The sequence below is a fragment of the Nilaparvata lugens genome, chromosome 5 (genome assembly GCF_014356525.2).
Source record: "Nilaparvata lugens isolate BPH chromosome 5, ASM1435652v1, whole genome shotgun sequence".
Taxonomy (NCBI): Eukaryota; Metazoa; Arthropoda; class Insecta; order Hemiptera; family Delphacidae; genus Nilaparvata; species Nilaparvata lugens.
The window spans coordinates 25,408,042-25,426,243 of NC_052508.1; the positions used below are offsets into that span (position 1 = coordinate 25,408,042).

General features: G+C 32.0%; 1 protein-coding gene across 13 annotated transcripts in view; it reads left to right on the plus strand.

The window, feature by feature from the left end:
• Positions 1-125: 125 nt before the first annotated feature.
• Positions 126-18,202, plus strand: part of LOC111057111 (ATP-binding cassette sub-family G member 4) — a 53,199-nt gene continuing 35,122 nt past the window's right edge. For 2 of the 13 annotated variants that reach the window (XM_039428029.1, XM_039428028.1), the window contains exon 1: positions 13,194-13,315. Coding sequence is in view for 2 of the 13 variants with exons in the window: in XM_039428034.1 (XP_039283968.1) it covers positions 514-542 (29 nt within the window). In the remaining 11 variants the exon portion in view is untranslated. Of the gene's footprint in view, positions 543-13,074; positions 13,420-14,985; positions 15,312-18,202 lie in introns of those variants that run through there. The other 11 variants (XM_039428034.1, XM_039428025.1, XM_039428023.1 and 8 more) reach the window with 11 other exon arrangements.

Below are 18,202 nucleotides of genomic sequence, written 5' to 3' on the forward strand. Positions count from 1 at the left end.
ATAATTCACATTCAAATTGTTCAGATAATTTTACATTGAGGGAGTCATTATCAACAATATTTATGATATGAACCGTTTTCCTCTTTTTCACTTCTTGACAAGAGATACCTATCTATTAGGTTGGTACCACTACTTGCTCAACAGCTGATTTCGCAATCACTGGAACAGAAATTTGACAGCCAGAGTGGTGCAGTGTTTTGATTCAACATTCAAGAAATGTTAAGTTCGTTTCTTCTTGTCGTGTAGTGTGTTTTATCTAGTTGACAGTGTTTTATAAACTAATAATAACCATATATATATCTTAATTATCGTGACAAATAATCTTATTGTGAATAATTTGACCGCTCACATTACTTTTTCTTTGACAAAGTTATTTTTGTAAATTCGTAAAAGTTCTTACAAAAAGTAGGTTAAATGGTGAAAACCCTGGAAGGATAATAATTTTATAGTGTAAGAGAGAGTTAGCCTCTCGTACTTCTTGTACTACTCGTTTTTGCTTCACATTGTAAGAAGATGGAATCATTCATTTTGAATAATAACAGGTAAAACACTTTGGCTTAATATATTAGATAATAGTCAAGTCTACTGTATATAATATTATTTAACAATTATTCAACTCAAGATAGATATGCTCGAGTATCATGATTTATAAGCAAAGCTCTGATCATCAGAATGGCCAAAGCAGCCAATGGTAGTTGACAAATTTTCAGTAGCAAGGAATTGTTATCTCTATCAGAATTGATTAAGAAAAGTTTCTGGGTAGTTTCCTTTGTACTAGGTACTTCAGGAGAACTGAATATCTACTGAACCAAACATGTCGGTATGTATTATGTTCATTTGACCCTCTAGACGCCCATTAAGGATGGATTTGAAAAAAATATATTTTCCACAAATGTTCAGCTAAGGCTTGAAAATGTTAGAAATATAAGCTTAGTAAGTAGGCCTAATTGGGATAGTGCCAGAAATACAATATTTGGTTGCTTTTCAGTGTTTTTTCTGTGTTTCTAAGCTTTTTTCAAATGAGCAATAAATTAATGTTTAAATATGGTGAAGAACTTGGTGTAGAAATGTTATATTGAATGGGCCTCAAAACAACTCTGAAGCTACAACCGTGTTTTTATAGTTTTACTGCTTTTACGAAAACGAATGGACAGGAGATGTCACTTACTTGTTACTTGCTTCGGCTTTTCCGTAGTCAGTGATCAGGGAATCGTCTGTTCAAATTAAGAACAGAAGCTCAACTCAGGTGTGGAAATATGATATCAGAAGGGATTTGAAGAAATAATTTTGGCGGTTTTCTAGCATTTTCCTGCGTTTTCCAGCTTATTCAGAAAATGTTCAAATTTTGTACACAGGTTCAGCCAAGGTGTACAATAAATTGTTGTGTGTAGAGTGTTGTTAGAAGGTGGAATTACATTTAAAAGGTGAATGTCTCTTGCAGGGCTTGCATGAAATTCTAGTTTTGTCTCGACTGGAAATTATGCTTGCCCTGCAAACGGCCACTTCCCTGCCACGTGACTTGCATTGCTATATTAAATAATAACTGGAAAATAGAACAAAAACTAGTATGAAGTGAAAATTAAAAGTTGTGAGTCTGGTCCAGAGTTGTAATTAAAATTACTAAAACATTACAAAATCTATGAATAAGTTAGCCTTTGAATAAAACTGAGTTGAATTTTAAAATCAATTTAAAGAACCTCTGATTATCAATTTCATTTTTTATTCAATTTTTGTAAATTGTAAAGAAAAATTAATATGTGTTATTACAGTTGTCAGCTATGAGCTAATTGTCAACTATAAGCTATAATCTATCACAAATAGTTGTCAGTCCGAAAGAAAGTTATTTTCGCTTTGTTCACAGTTCCAAATGCATATCAAATCGAATCGTTTATTGTAAAAAATACATGGTACACATAATCTTTTTAAAAACATTGTTATTTAAAAGAATATAATAATTCAATTCGTACTCAGTGCAAATATGTAGCCTATACGAGTTACTGTTTTGGATAGTTCCTAGCATACGGTACGCAGGCGACTACGGAATTGCATAAAAAAGAACCTACGTCAATAATGTGGAGAAATTTCACAAAGTATCTGTGACTGTTATTTTCATAATAATATGATATGTTTGGCTGGAAAATAAATTTCCTATGATATCGTGCCATGAGTGCACATCTTATGTGAAATAACTTAATAAGAGATTCAGGATTCTTTACTCAATTAATCTATTCATTGTTGGCTTGCTAGTTTTATCTCACTGATATAGGATTCATCTGTAGGGATAAATTAACACTGATGCATTAAATGAGTTTTCCTCTCCTTCCTATCCTGTCTTGACCAATACGAGAATATTTGCAATGGCATCCAACAGGTGTCTTGCAGCGGTGAATGTGAGCGAAAGTCTTCTTCAGCTTTCACACAGGTACAGTCCAGTCAGCTAAGTAATTTACCTGTTCCTGGTGAACGATCGCAAACTCTCATTTTGACAGGGACTGTACTTTCTCGGTGTGATGCTGTTACATTAGAACCAGGGCTGCAACTTGTATGGAAACCAGTTGGGCTCCATAATCTGAGTTTTATCACTGTTCAGCTTCTGATAAGTCAAGCACCAATCGTTGTATGTTTTGGATGTTCTGACTTCTGACATAGCTCAACTTTCTTCAAATTTAAAGTTAAATATCAAATATCATCCTTAAGATTAGTTTCAGAACTTGAATTTTTTTCAATAATGATAATTTTTATACCTATAATATATATATATATATATATTTTATAATATATTGATATATTGTTCTGTAATTAGTATTATTCTACTTATACAGGTGGTATTCTTCTATAGTGAAATTCACGTTATAAAGTCAGCACTTAATCTACATAATTGGTTTGCTATCATTGTCTGTCATTAGACAGAACAGATAGCTCTATATCCTTTTCCAACCCCGCATAGTTATCACTTTATTGTAAAGTATCACTTTTATTGTAAAGTGTAAATAAAAGTCATTTATCTATCTATCATAGTTGCGAAATCGTTTTAGGCAATAAAGAAAATAATGAACTACCAGACAGAATAATCTTGATTATACGTTTTTAAAATAAATTATGAACGATATAATATATTTTTGATGACAATAATTTATTTGATATTTTAAAAAACAAAAGTGAAAGTATCCTTTTATAACACCTTTTCCCAAGTGAATTTTAAAAAGGCTACTTTAATTTTCAATGCTTATGTAGAGAATAAAGTAGCCCTAAAGAAGAAAGTGAACGTTAAGATTTTAAATGTAATAATTATGATCTTTATTAACAAGAATAAACTATCAATATTATAAGAGATAATATATCAGGATTGCCTGAATCACAGCTGCCCATCATAGAAGGCAGTGGGGAAAAATTGGTAACTGCCGTCCTATTATTTTCACTGACTTCACAACATGAATCTAACTGTAGTCATGTGATTGAGGCCCTAATATCAGGATTGTCTGTTCGTAACGGGATAGAAAATTGAGAAGAGTATGGTTGTGGAAGGAAAAAAGATTAACGAACCTTCAATTCAAGATGGGATCGAAAACAACAAAAATAAGAGCTACATTCGAATCTCAAGCATGGTGGTAGGAACCACAAATTCAAGGCTCCAAACTAACAATAAATAATAATTCGAATAAAATTCAATGGTACTACTTGCCATAGTTGTCACCACACATTGAGAATTATTATTAGCGCTCGTGACAAATATGAATGATTAGAAACTGTTCTAAAATTGGACTATTCAGGATTTGGGGCATTGGTCTCTGTGGCATGAATTATAGCACATTTTTTAAAATTATATCAATAATTTTCCTATATGACTGCCAAAAGTACAAAAATTGATTCACAGTAGGCTCAGATGTGGACTAGGAAAATAGCGCTGGGGAAGTTTTAATCATATTTTGGATTTCTCGGCCAAAATCTGCGATTTTTAATCGTTTTGTGTAATTTTCCCAGTTTTTTTCCTAATTATGCTCAAAATCAAAGTTCTTCGGCACAACGCTTTTGCGTTTTCAATAGAAAATTACAACTCCGATAAGAGACGTAATTTGGCCAATTAATATTTGGCAATCTTATAACTTACACTCTTCGAGAACGACTATAGTACGAGAAATAGGCCTATTACTTTTAACATGAAGTGGAGAAACCGATTTTGTAGCATCGACAGAGTAGTGGAGCAGTGGAGTAAGCATGCTGCAACAATTGGATGTTGACAAAAAAGTAGGGAGAATGCTGTTAGGTAGTGAAAGTGATTAGTGATCGGGCCTCTCTGTCTTCGAGAGAGAGCCGTGTAAAAAGTAATATCTCTTGGGCTATAGCTTGACATTTTCTTCATTATAGTTCCTCTTCATTATTCAGATTTTAACTCTATTACCTCTCCTTTTATAAATGCTTTGTATTTTATGTCCGAGAAACCACGTTAAGTTGATTAAAAATCTCATTGAAGAATTGAATTGAATTTACTGTTCACAAAAAAATTTCAGATTTATAAAACATCAATAAATGTACTAATTTTAAGTAGATTATATCAATGCTTTAGCTATTTCACAAAATAATTGAAACTGACATCCAGTTGATTAGAAATCTCATCTGAAGAAATACACAGAGTGGCACAGGAAAGGTGTAAAATCCAAAGACCATCTATCATACATGAAATTTGCAACAAAAAATGTGCAGTAAAATTTTCTTTAATCTTTGTTTTCGAGATATATAGATATTTCGATATTTTTGAAAAACGATTTTAACCTGAAAACTATCAGTCTAACTGTTTGAAATTTGGCTTTGAACTCGACGAATGTACATTTTTTAACTTTGAGCGCCCATAAAAAGTACAAAAACGTCAAACAGATGAACAATAATTATATTCATCTTTTTGGAAATTCCTTCCTCTTTCCAACCATAGAACTAGATTTTGACTGTTTTTTAGTTATTGACGTTTTTGAAATATAGAAAAATCTATATATCTCGAAAACGATATTTACTGTACATTTTTGACGAGAATTTCATGTAGAATATGGTCCTTGGCTGTTACACCTTTCCTGGGACAGTCTGTATATAACTTACCATGCAAGTTATACATCTAATTTCAATATCAATAATCCAATCAAAAAATGGAATATTAATGTTTTTAACAAATAATGTGCTCAAGACCATGACCGTAGTATTAAAAAATTTGTTGGTTATTGGTGTTCTTCAAAGCTAACTACCGCTTTCCAGAAACCTGTTCAGAGTTTACTTCCTTATCCGGCGCGCCTCACATAAGTTCTCATTTACAATCCATCCAATGTTATAAAATTTGTGGATTTATCGAAAATGTCCTATGTGAAGAAACTTGACGTGCGAATAATATTATTTTAAAAGCTAGCAAAAATTCGACTTTTCTTTAGTTGCTCTACTGTCTACACAGCTACAATACACAATCGACAGTTGATAGAAGCTGGAGAATAATTCCTTCCAAGAGCGAGATGAAATCTTTTTGATAAGTCGTGTTCGGTTCAACCAGTTGCGGAAGCGGGGTCAACTGGTTTTACTTCCCCTTTCAATGATCTTCAATCCTAAGCCTCTCAATGTCTCTCACATAGCTACCTAATTATTATTCAGCCAATGGCCTTTGGTCAAGCGGATTCGATTGCATTCTAAATATCATGCTTTAATACATGTAGAGTTGTAGAGCTCACAATTTTGGCAGCCGACTCGCAGAACTACCTACTTATTCTAATGTCCCTGATATCTTGATTCACGACTTCTCAATAAAGTGTAATTACATTAAATTGACCAAACTTGAGGTGGTGGACTTTCAGTACTTACAGTTGGTTGTACAGTCATTGGTTAAAATATTTCAATGGTTGATCAGAGTTGTACAACCTTTGTGACATCTTAAAGATCCATTAGCCTACATCTTTTTCGTTAAGTCTTCAATAAGAATGTATTCCAGACACCAAATTACATTACTTTATCGCCATGTAGAAAAGGAAACATTTTAAAATATCTAGAGGATATTATAGAGTACCTATGGTATTAACAACTTACTATTGTGATTGGATGTTACAGAACTGGATGCCATCCTAGCTTTTGGATGCTTTGATTACTTGGTGGGAAGTGTATTTGTCAGTAAAATTTGTCAATATGATAAAAAATTGTGTCAGAACAAAGCAGGATTTAGAAGCTGAGATAGAGAGATAAATTACGGATTTTCAAAAATAGATTATATAGAATTTCACAATTTGATAGATATAGGTAGATTATCTATTGTGATAACTGATAAGGAAATGAAACTGAATAGTGTACATAGCAAGGACATAATGGAACGAGCAAATAGAAAACTCTTTTTAATGCGAGCAATAGTAGTTTCCAGTTGAAAACTTTAAAGAATCTGTGGCGATGCAGTTTAGAACTTGAAATGTTACCTCAGTTTACCGCAGTTGAAATTAATCTTTGAGATGGGGAAGGAAATAATCCTCCGAATATTTAAATCAATAAATTGAATATATAGTTCAATATATTAACTAAAATATTCCATTTATTTAATTTCCAACCCCTTCTAAGTAGCAACATTTATAATTGAATGATATGACAGCTCAACAATTCAAGATTTACCCCATTCATTACTTGTCATTGATGATTGTTAGGCATATTCAATAATCAACAATAAGATTGTAATCATGTTTGCAATTTAATATACATAATAGATCAAATAAATAGAATTTCCAAAAATAAACAAAATTAAATCAAGTAATTACAAATTTATTTATTATCCTGTCCCATTTATTTTTACGACGTAGTTGCCTGTGAATTTTCCATAAATTAATATTGGTTGTTTCGTAATACCTGGTGTATTGAAGTGAGGAGGCCTCCGTACACTTTATTCAAATTTTTCACTTATTAATTTTTCACTGCACAAGAAGTTCTTGAAGTATCCTTTTTACGGCGAATTTAGATCTTTCCTGGAAATATTGGTTTCCTTGTGATGAGTTGGTCAGCAAGGATTCAGCTTCCATTGCCATAACTTAGGCCAGCTAGAATGAATACTCAATTAAATTTTCGGACATGATTACTTTTCTTTTTTTTTTTTTTAATAACAAACAAGAAAATTTACATATTTAAAAAGGAAATGAAAAAAAAATAAAGAAAATAATAATAATATCACAACTTGTGATGTATGAAATCTGTCTCTGATCAACTACATATTGTATATAAATAGGAAAAATTTAGCATAAGCTAAATAAAAAATGGAATCAAAGGAAAAAGTTAATTTACAACCTCCACTCCCGAAATTCAGAGACAGAATGGATCATCGAGCGTTGAAGACGGGGTAGCAAACAAGACAGTGACGTAAGCAAAACGGAATTATCAAAATTAGACAAAGAAACTAGAGAGAAAGAGCAATGCAAACTCAAAGCTACCAACAAGGACAGAAAAAGGGAGAAAGAAAATAGCAAAAAAGAACTGGAGAGAACAAGAAAGTAGATTATTCGAAGGGTACAGCTCGATCCCATAAGTGCATCTTTGTCTCACTGAGAAAAACAAGCTGATAATACAATCGAATTTAGAACCGAAATAACAGAAAAACAAGATAAAAATAATCATGTCCAAAATTGTTACAAACTGAAAAATTCCTCTCAATAATCCCCAGATAAGATCACTGGGCCTGTGCCCAGATCCAATCACAGATTCATGATTCATGGGGAACTGATCCCCCCCCCCTGATCCTATCGTATTATTTTGAGAGGGTCAGCTGACGCTGGCCCCTCCGGCCACTGGTTCCACCGCCAGTAAAACGTAGGCCAGCCAGTAGTATTATAGTGAGGTCCACTTTATAATGGCATCATTCGATTAACATTGGTGTTGCTATTCTTGTCTAGATCTATCATTTGACAAAGCAGATAGCAATGGTGTCAGATCGTTTTTCAACAATGTAAGGTATAGTTAATTAACAAAATATTTTATACCAATTGTTAAAATGTATTATTAAATCATTGGAAAATATATTTTTTGGACGAATAAAATATAATTGATTGATTATTCGAAAAAAGAATATTAATAGTTAATATTACATGATATTCGGCTATCTTCTATATAAGGCAGTGTCAAGGCAGAGAATCGGCAACTTTGTTGCCCTATCTTTTCCACTGACATCATAACGTGGACCTGATTATAGTAGTAAACAGTAATAGTAGTAGTAAAAATTGGTGGTATATTCTGTGGTGGTAGGTAACAAGTGGTTACTGTTGAATACAATGTATGCATGTATGTATGTATGTATGTATTTATGTATTTTCTGTGTTGCTAGGTAACAAGTGGTTACTGTTGTATACAATGTCTGTATGTATGTATGTATGTATTTAAGTATTTTCTGTGTTGGTAGGTAACAAGTGGTTACTGTTGTATACAATGTCTATAGACCAAGTATCTATTATAGACCTTGGTTGAAGACAAGGTCTGTAGTCTGTAGAAAGATATCTGTTGAAGACAAGGTTGAAGATACCGTAAAGTGCAGCTACCTAGCGGTCGTTTTTGGCACTGCTTGCAAGCACAGTGTTGAAATGCTGAAGAGAGTACTGCTACAACGCACACCATACTCCATAGACAGCTGATTGCAGTGAGAAAAACACGATTGTGCGTCCATACTCTCGCTGTTTCTCAAATGACCCCCCCCCTTCTGGGTGCACCCTTGCTATAAATGAACTTAATTCAGTTACTTCAGAAAATTTTAATTATTGTTGTAGAGCAGTAGAGTTGACTTCATGGAAAACATTATCAAAGAAATTTGCGCTTGTAAAATATTGAAAAAATTATATTTGGAATGAATTAATCATAATTTTACTTGGTAACTTAGTTTTTTATATATTCCGTCTATTTCCTATTTTTAAGAAGTTATTAGTGCACTCCCTCCTTTTATAATCATCTTCTTACCAAGTTCCGAGTGGACTATTTTTACTACCGGTACTCAATCAAGGTCATTATTATATCCTATAGTCCAGGCAATGAATGCTCAAAAAAGGGTATAGAGGGAAAAGTTTGGAAGACAATTTTTGTCTTTGCAGCATTGTTGTGACCAGTTAGGGGGGGAACATATCAAAAGTCCTCATCCCTATCCCTTGTGCTTAAGGGATGAGGGTGGTTTAAAAGTTGCATTTTTCAATGTTTTGCTTACACGCTCATATCTTGAGAAAAATGCGTTCAACCGACATGACTAACTATTCAGAAATGAAGCTTGATAAAATCTCTACAATATTTGTTCTGTGGTGATTTGTGATATTTCAAACAGTTTTCGAGATATACGCTCTTGAAAGTGTAAAATTGTTAGAATAAGAGCTTTTAATCCTATTTTTTGATGTTTCAGGGCCTACAACTCTCCAACAATGCATCATAAAAATGGATGCTCACCGTAGATTTGTAGAGCTTTGTTTTCTCTTCAATTTGATGTATTATTTAACTACTTAATGTTTTCCTTCTATTGTTATAGCAGATTCAATGTGGGGGGTGAAATTTTTATTTTGTAACAATTGATCACTTGACAATGAAATTTGAGTCTGGAACATCTGGTACATAATTTTTTACTTGATAGCTTAATGAAGACTAGTTGGGAGGTGAAAATAGCCAAAATACGCATCTCTAGCCCGTCTATTGAAGGCGTGGAACTGCAAAGTTGACACTTGTTGCAGAGTTGAAAATTTCACCCCCAAAATTGAATCAGCTATAACAATAGAAGGAAAACATTAAGTAGTGAAATTATACATCAAATTGAAAGAAAACAAAGCTCTACAAATCTACGGTGAGCATCCATTATTATGATGCATTGTTGGAGAGTTGTAGGCCCTGGAACATCAAAAAATAGGATTAAAATCTCTTATTCTAACAATTTTACACTTTTAAGTGCGTATAGCTCGAAAATTGTTTGAGATATCACAAATCACCACAGAACAAATATTGTAGAGATTTTATCAAGCTTCATTTCTGAATAGTTAGTCATGTCGGTTGATCGCATTTTTCTCAAGATATGAGCGTGTAAGCAAAATATTGAAAAATGCAACTTCCTTTGTCAATTGGTCTAGTTTTGCATAACTGAAGATCTCACACTCAACACTGAAGCTGCTGCAACAGTCGTGGGGATGTGCGTGAACTTGTGAAATTATACATCAATTCGAAGAGAATTTGTTGCTCTATAAGCCCATGATCAGCATGGATTTTTCCCATCGATATTCAAAAAGTTATAAGAGCAAAAATAGCAAAAAGTTGAGGGAGGGAAAATGTGTTTTTTTTATATGTCACATCTTTCAGAGCGGATATCTCGAAAAGTGAAAGAGATATAGAAAAAGTTGTTTGATCAATATTATAGGAAATTATGTACGGTAAGCTTTAATTTCTTATAGAATAGTCATGTCTGTAAAATGCATAGTTTTCGAGTTATATGCGAGAAACCAAAAAATGGTACCATTGAACCATTGCGCTAAGGGGGTGGGGACTTTTGATATGTTTACCTCCTCACTACCCTAAACAGAACTGCGGGGTCAAAAATTGTCTTCCAAACTTTTCCCTCTATAACACTTCGTTGACTGTGCTACTATATTATGTTGAAGAACAGCTTTGATCATTCTTTTCAATTGTTGACAAAGTGTTCTTTATTCTACACCTTTTCCAATTGTATTTGAGGAAGTATAAATTATTTTGAGAAGATATCAATTGTATTTGAGAATAGTCATTATTTGTACCTAATTGAGAAAACATATGTAAATGTGAACAGTCAATATTGTATCTGATAATAGTCATTTGTATTTGAAAATATGTCAAATGTGAATGAGAAGTTATCAATTGAAAATGAATAGTATCTACTTGCGTTATGTATTCACTGAACCAATATTTTTATTTTCAAATTACAATTGGCATCTTCTCAATTACAAATTACATTATCTTAAATTAAAATTATACTTTATCAAATACAATTCGCCATTCTTAATTACAAGTAATAACCACTGAAATACAATTGACTGTTCTCATTTACATCTAACATTTTCTCAAATACAAATGCCTATTCTCAGTAGGTACTCAATATTACAATAATTGATACTTTCTCAAATACAATTTGAAAAGGTTTAGTTATTGTAGATAGGCCTATAGGTATGTTTGTAGTTGTATTCTAAAAAAAGTATATTTCCTGTAATGTTTCTGTATTGAACATTATCATACTTCTTTGTCATTGTATAATCATCATATTATTAAGGCTACTTTTAGGCTACTGCCATCACAAGGTAATGGGAAATAATTTGTTTATTAAAGAAATGTACGATTATTTATATAATATTATGATCATAGATTAATTAGAGATAGTTATTAAACTCACTATAATATTAATTTTTTATGATTTGTGAAATGGCTGTCGCCGTGGTCACGATGACATCCAATCGCTCACATTAGATAAGAGACGTTCGTCTGTTTTTTTTCATTGAACAGATATTCTGTCCTAGTTCAATAAAAAACAGAAATTGAAAGATTTGAAGAGCTCGGAGCCCACCTTCAGTTTTAGTTTCTCTCATCCCCAATTGTTATCGTTTCTTACTCTTACACACAAGACTGTGTAGCTCATGCAGGAATCACCATGGGCCAAAAAATACCGTCTCCTGATTTTCTGTAGGTTTAAAATATCTTTAAAGGCACCTTCAGGTATTACATTACATTATGGTTTTTATTACCTCCTATATTCATTGTCATTCCTCAAATATTTATTCCATTATGTACAGTCATTATACTCTTGGAAACCCTTGCTTGAGCACAAAACTATGTATAAAATTCATTCAACAGTCCAAAGAAGCATCTTTTGTGTAACATTTTTTTAATAAAATTTTTTGAAGATTCACTATCTAAAACAAAAAACAAATAAATGTTTAATTCTATCTTATAGAAATGTGAGAATTCTATCTTCAAACACAATATTATACTATTTTCTCTAGTCCTTTCCAATATTAAATTAATTGACCTTCAGTTTTTCCTGCCTCTAAGCCTATGGCTAAGAGGTAGGAAATTCTCTCGCATATCTCATACAGTATACAGCATAGCCAGATAATCAGAGACTAAACCTGTTTGACGGTGCTCTGACACTCATGCCTATTAACTTTTCCTGCAACCTTCAATACTAAACTTGAACTCCATCAATTAGAAGTTTTACATTTCAAAAATATTAACAAATACATTGTTCCATCATATTACTGATTATCGGAGTCTTGATCAAAATACAGAGAATGTCGTATTGTAAAGAGTAAATAAAAACGATGTCAAAAATCTATAGGGAAACCATCACTGACAGAAAGAGGATCTTATCTATAAAAACAATTAGGAGAAGGCAACAGGTTTGTTCAGATGAATTGAGAAAAGAAAGATCTGACAGAATGAAAAGGTACTGGGCAGAAAGGAAGAGGATTGAAGAGAATAAACGAAGAAAGAGGACTAACCAGAGACTACAGTCATCCTATGTGGTCATAAAATTGGAAAAAGAGTAAATAAATAGATTCAAATAAACGATTACTCTGATAACGAACTTGGTATTCTTGGATTATGCATGGTAAACAATAATACATTTTCTCCACTACCCCAATGTAATGAAGCCTGATTCTTTTTTCTTGAATACAGTATAAATGCCACCGCTGAACTACTCATTAAGAAAGACCCCACTATACTACCTCAAGCCTCTCCACTAGCAAATACTGAAATTAAGTGCATCTAACTACTGTTGATTCTTATAGAAAATGATCTTTTGATCTAATATCATGTTGCTTAATCTCAATGTGAGTACAGATCTCAAAATAATGTTACTGTATTTTTGATAATTCAGTCTTAATAACAACTTCAAACAAAAACAATAAGATAATTATAGCAATTGTATGTTTATATTAATCATCAAAATAACTTGTAAATTCATGTTTGATATATAGCCCACCATCAGCAATAGAAGAACGTCAGAATAAGATAATGATTTTGTTTTGATTGTTAGTTAAGGGAGAACAAAGTTAAATCAAAATCGATAAAATTGTTATCAGTGGTTTTGCTACTATGATACAGCTATATTATTATTGGTTGAGGGAAATTTTCCTGCAGGATGGCGTGAGAAGGGAAAATTATGTAGCTCTTATCGTGGTAGCAGTGTTTCCGCGGATGACTCGGTACATTGCAAGGCCGCAGTCGAGATCGAGAGTCGAGAGTGGTCGATAGTTGTTAGTGATTGTAGGCCCGTGAGGTGCGCGTCGCGTGAACTTGCCGCTTTGTTCGGTGTTGTGTTAGTTAACTGCAATCTGTTGAAGTGTGTGATTTTTTCGTTTTACAATTGCTACTTTCACTCTGAATCCATCATCAACTTTGATTTTTTTTGTGTTTCTAAAAAATAATTCATCTTCTATAATTTTTGTACTTTCTATTTTATAATTAGATATCTGTATAGTTTAGATACTATCTATATAGTTTAGATATCTATATAGTTTAAATACTAATTAATAGAACATAATTCCATAGTACCCTTTTGCTTTTAAAACTTTTTTTATAAAATTAGAGAAAAACAAAATAAAACAAAAGTGTACTATGTAATTATTTTTTTATCAATTAACAAATCAAATAGCATTATTGAAATACGTTATTAGACTAGATACTAATATTTTCCCTATCCATTCCCATTTAATTAGAACCTATCTATCTGCTGCATAACTGTCAAAGTCATTGATCGCCAATTATTTCCAATAGTTTTCATCCATAATAATGATCCATTGAATCAAGTCATAACTCCTGACCCATATCTCCTCAAATGCTGGAAAAATGTAGTCTCTGCATGTAAGCATTAACCAAGGTCTTCCGATTGTATATGGTGTCAAACCATAAATTATTCTTTCTAGTACCCAAATGGACCGATTAAACAATAAAATCAATTACCTTAATTATTTTTGTTTGGTCGGGGCGCATTATAATGACTATTTGACTGGGCTATTTGTTTTCTATTTTCTCTTGTCCGTGAGTGACTTGGACTTTCGTGTATCACGTCGAATTGTACAATGAATGGATGCAAGTTATTCCTGATATTTGGAATGGTTCTATCCTTCTACTATTAACCTATGACCGACTGTATTTTTGTTATCCAAATAAATTCGAATCGCTCACTAGTATATGACCAAACATGAAAATTACTGCAAAGAATCTATATCCAGCTAACAGAACAGGTTCTTGGTGATTATTTTGTGTTTGGTTTATCATTTCATATCAATACATCATATGAATGTGGTGGATTGAAATACTGAAATCTATTCGGTATTCTACTGAAATACTGTATAATTTATCAAATTTATAATTTGAATAGATTCTTAACCGCAATCTCCCACTGCCATCTTTGAATGGAAACACTATTTCGTGAATTGATATAGAAAAAACTAGTTTTTAATTATTAGATTGGGTAGTTTTCCAAACTTGTGTCACCTTTAAATTTTCAAATGATTGAAATTTTGAATTATTATTAATTTTAAATTTGAAAACATAAATTATCAGGATATGTCAAGTGCATACATTTCCAAAATATAAATTACAAATACATTTTGAAAATCAATGATGATAACTTGTATCCTGGATTTTTCATATTCTAAGAATAGACTAGTTTACGCATTGGTTCATTGCACTTCAAAGTTCTCTCATTCCAAAGATTTTCTAGCTAAATATAATATCAAGGAAACACTTGTTGTGAAATGAACCATTTCAAGTGGACTTTCTACCATTTTATTTCAGTGATTGATATCAATGGCAGAGAAAATCATTACGTAGGTTCACTAGCTGAAAAGATTGCTTATTTTGCTTATTTCAACACACATCTAATCATTCTTATCCTAGAACAGACTCTGCCCCAGATATTTCTTCAGTTCATGTGCTGAAAAATTCCGAGATAACCCTTATCAAAACATTTGACGTCGATGTGATTTATTGGAAGCTTTTATAGCCCATTCAACAAAATTATTCACGATTGATTTGCTCATTATTAGATTTCCCATCCATTTATAAAACCACTTGCTCAATAAGAATAACATACACACTAGAGCACAATTATTTTGAATTACACTCAACTTATACCAGTCAATGTTCATTGACATCAACTCGTATACTATTTGGTATGATCATTCTGCCTATAGACCTTCTAATGTTACATTCGTCTCTCTTAAAATTTTGCCGTATCAATCTAGTCCTCGTGAGAACCGATCTAGTAATCCCTTGAGCTGTCAATTTGACATACTTTGATCAATAATGACAAGTATCTGCGATAGCATGAGGTATTGAAAATCCATTATACAAGATGTGAATTGTTTTGGGTAGTTGAGAAGTTGGTACTGTGGTAGCCTACTTATTCATATTAAATAAGAAGCCTAAGAAATTGTGACAATTTTTGGCAATTTCTTAGTCTTATTATTTATTTAAGATGTGAATTATTTATCCACAATATCACTTGAAATATTGTTCTGAGAGATCCCTAACAATTCAATATATATTCAATCCTTGGTATGTTCTATTACCATACATGTTACCTTCTCAGTTGTAAGACTAGTATTATTACAATCATATTGGTGCTATTATGCTGCCTTTATTGATTTTTAATGAGTATGTAGGTAGTCAATTTTATGAACAGAAACATTGTTTATAATTTCTAGTATCCGTTCTTCCTTTTTTTACTCAATATTCTCGTTCCTGTTCATTTTTTTCAATATTATCTTGAAACCCATGATATTTTCGTCTACAACTGGATCTTGGCCTTGCAAAAGTTGGATGCTTGGAATTTAGCTTCAGCTGTAGCTAAAACTGACTTGGATTAGCGCTCTGCTTCAGTCTGTCAAGCAGAGAAACTCATCGGTAGAAGGCAAACAAGATTTTTTGAAAAAGAGTAAAAATATCTTCTTTGTTCCAAGTATTTAGTGTGATCAAGATTGAATTTAATTACGTATTACTGAGTATAGATTACTTGAACTTAGTACTACCAGTATACGGCACTTCATGCCTGAAATTATAAATTATTTCTCTCGTCAAGTTTCTAAGCATATGTTGTCCACTACAAATCCCTCTCTTTATAATATTAATACATGTAATGACTTAAAAACAAATAAAAAACAATCTTGGAAAAATATTTTTCAACATTAACTGTGTCTGCTTCCTTATTTTGTCAAGCGTATTGTCAGGCAAATTTCAAATTCAACACTAAAAATAATTCCACCCGACATCAAAGTTTTCTGTTCGTATTAGTAATGTATTAATGCATCTTCCATTCCCAACCAAACTTCATATTTTTGTTTAGATTCGATATCAAATAATAGTTCTACTTGATGAACAACAAAAACACTCTTGTTTTACTGCTTTATTAATATCTACTGCTTGGAGTATTTATCTCTTGTGTACGATAAGGATATTTTTAGTTATTCCAATAAAAAAACGATCAAATATCCCAATAAAAATAAATTGAAATAATAAAGTATAAAGCCTACAGTATTTGAACAAAATCATTCTCTTGGGTATGTTATCGGAATATTTCTGGCGTCTCCAAATCATAATGAATAATATTCTCCGGTTTTTTAAAAATTGTTTTGATGTCAGATCAACTCAATTACATTTTCACATTGAACAATGATATATTGTTGTTAAATTTTCCAAAATTAAGTGAGTTTACTTGGTCCTTGGCGCATTCTGTGAGGGACATGAAGATTAATTTATCATTGTTGACTAATATGAAATGAACCACCCAGATTCATTAGACCATCATTCATGGTCGTGTCCCCTTTGCATCATGTCGAAAGCGTCCACTATCTTCTCTAAGGTTAGAGCGTTATAGAGGCCATTGTCTTCATTGTACTATTAATTCAATTCATTACTGTCATCTATTAATCGTCTGACTTCTATTGACAATTTGGGCAGTCCTTATCTCTCATTGCAATTCGGCTACTGCAGATCTAGCTAGTTGAGTCTTATGTTGGCCTCATGTCCAAGGGTCGTCGTTGATTCTCAGTCATTCTTCTCATCTTTTGTGAAATGAATAACTTCTACTTGAATACAATCTGCTTGTAGCGATCAACCAAGAATACAATAGAAAGGAATACAATTGAATACGTAGAATAAAATAGAATCACTATTTCTATTTTAATCCCATCAAGCATCTGAAAAATAATCGTTTAGAGAAAATAAAAAATTACCGTATATTATTCAGTCAGTTTCTAAAAATAATACATAATTCAACGTTCCATAATTTTCATTAATATTAATCATAGTTCAAACCTTTGTTTAAACTTATGATTGAAGACTTTGAATTATTCATTTCTATGAGATGAAGTTTCTGTATCCAGAAGCTCAATAATATTGGAGAAAAACAGAAAAATTCTGCTACTTACTCTATCTTTCTCTCTCCCTCTGTGCTCTTACCGAACCGCAAGCAAGGATATAATTATTCTAGAAATTAGAGTGTAGCTCCGTTCCACCATAATTTGTGGAGGTTCATCAAAAACTTTCACTAGAGGATATTTTTCTATTCTATTTTGAAATTGGGTAACAATACATTGAAAGCAGAATCCAGCTTAGCAATGGGATATTAATAAAAATGATTGTACAACAAATAAATACTGTCTCCAATAAATTGTGGAGTATCATTCTACTGTGTCCCCTGAAGTCTGAATAAGCGTTATATTTAAAAATCTACATTTTCTGTAAATCTTATATCGATATCATGAAAGCAAGAAAATCTCAACTTGAAATTTTTATTAATAATTAATTTACGAGTCATTTCAATTCATCACCTTTTGATCCAATAACCTACTAACTGTAGATCTCATATAGATATAATAAAAACAAGAAAATCTCAAATTAAAATTTTTATTTTGGTTTATTAATAATTAATTCACGACGCATTTCAATTCATTATTTGATCGAATAACCTACTAACTATTTATGAATTTCCAATATTACATCCTCCATCTATATTCTATACAGCAGCTATAGCTTTTATGCCTTTCGAATTTCTGTATTTAGGATTCTTACCTTCTGATCCCATATCAATACTTCTAACTTCTTACATAATACCAGAGACAAATAAATAGGTATTTAACAGTACCTATCTTTACTCTATGATAATACATTTTCAAACAGTATTATCTGTTAAGAAATCTAATCTTTCAATATGAATCACTAC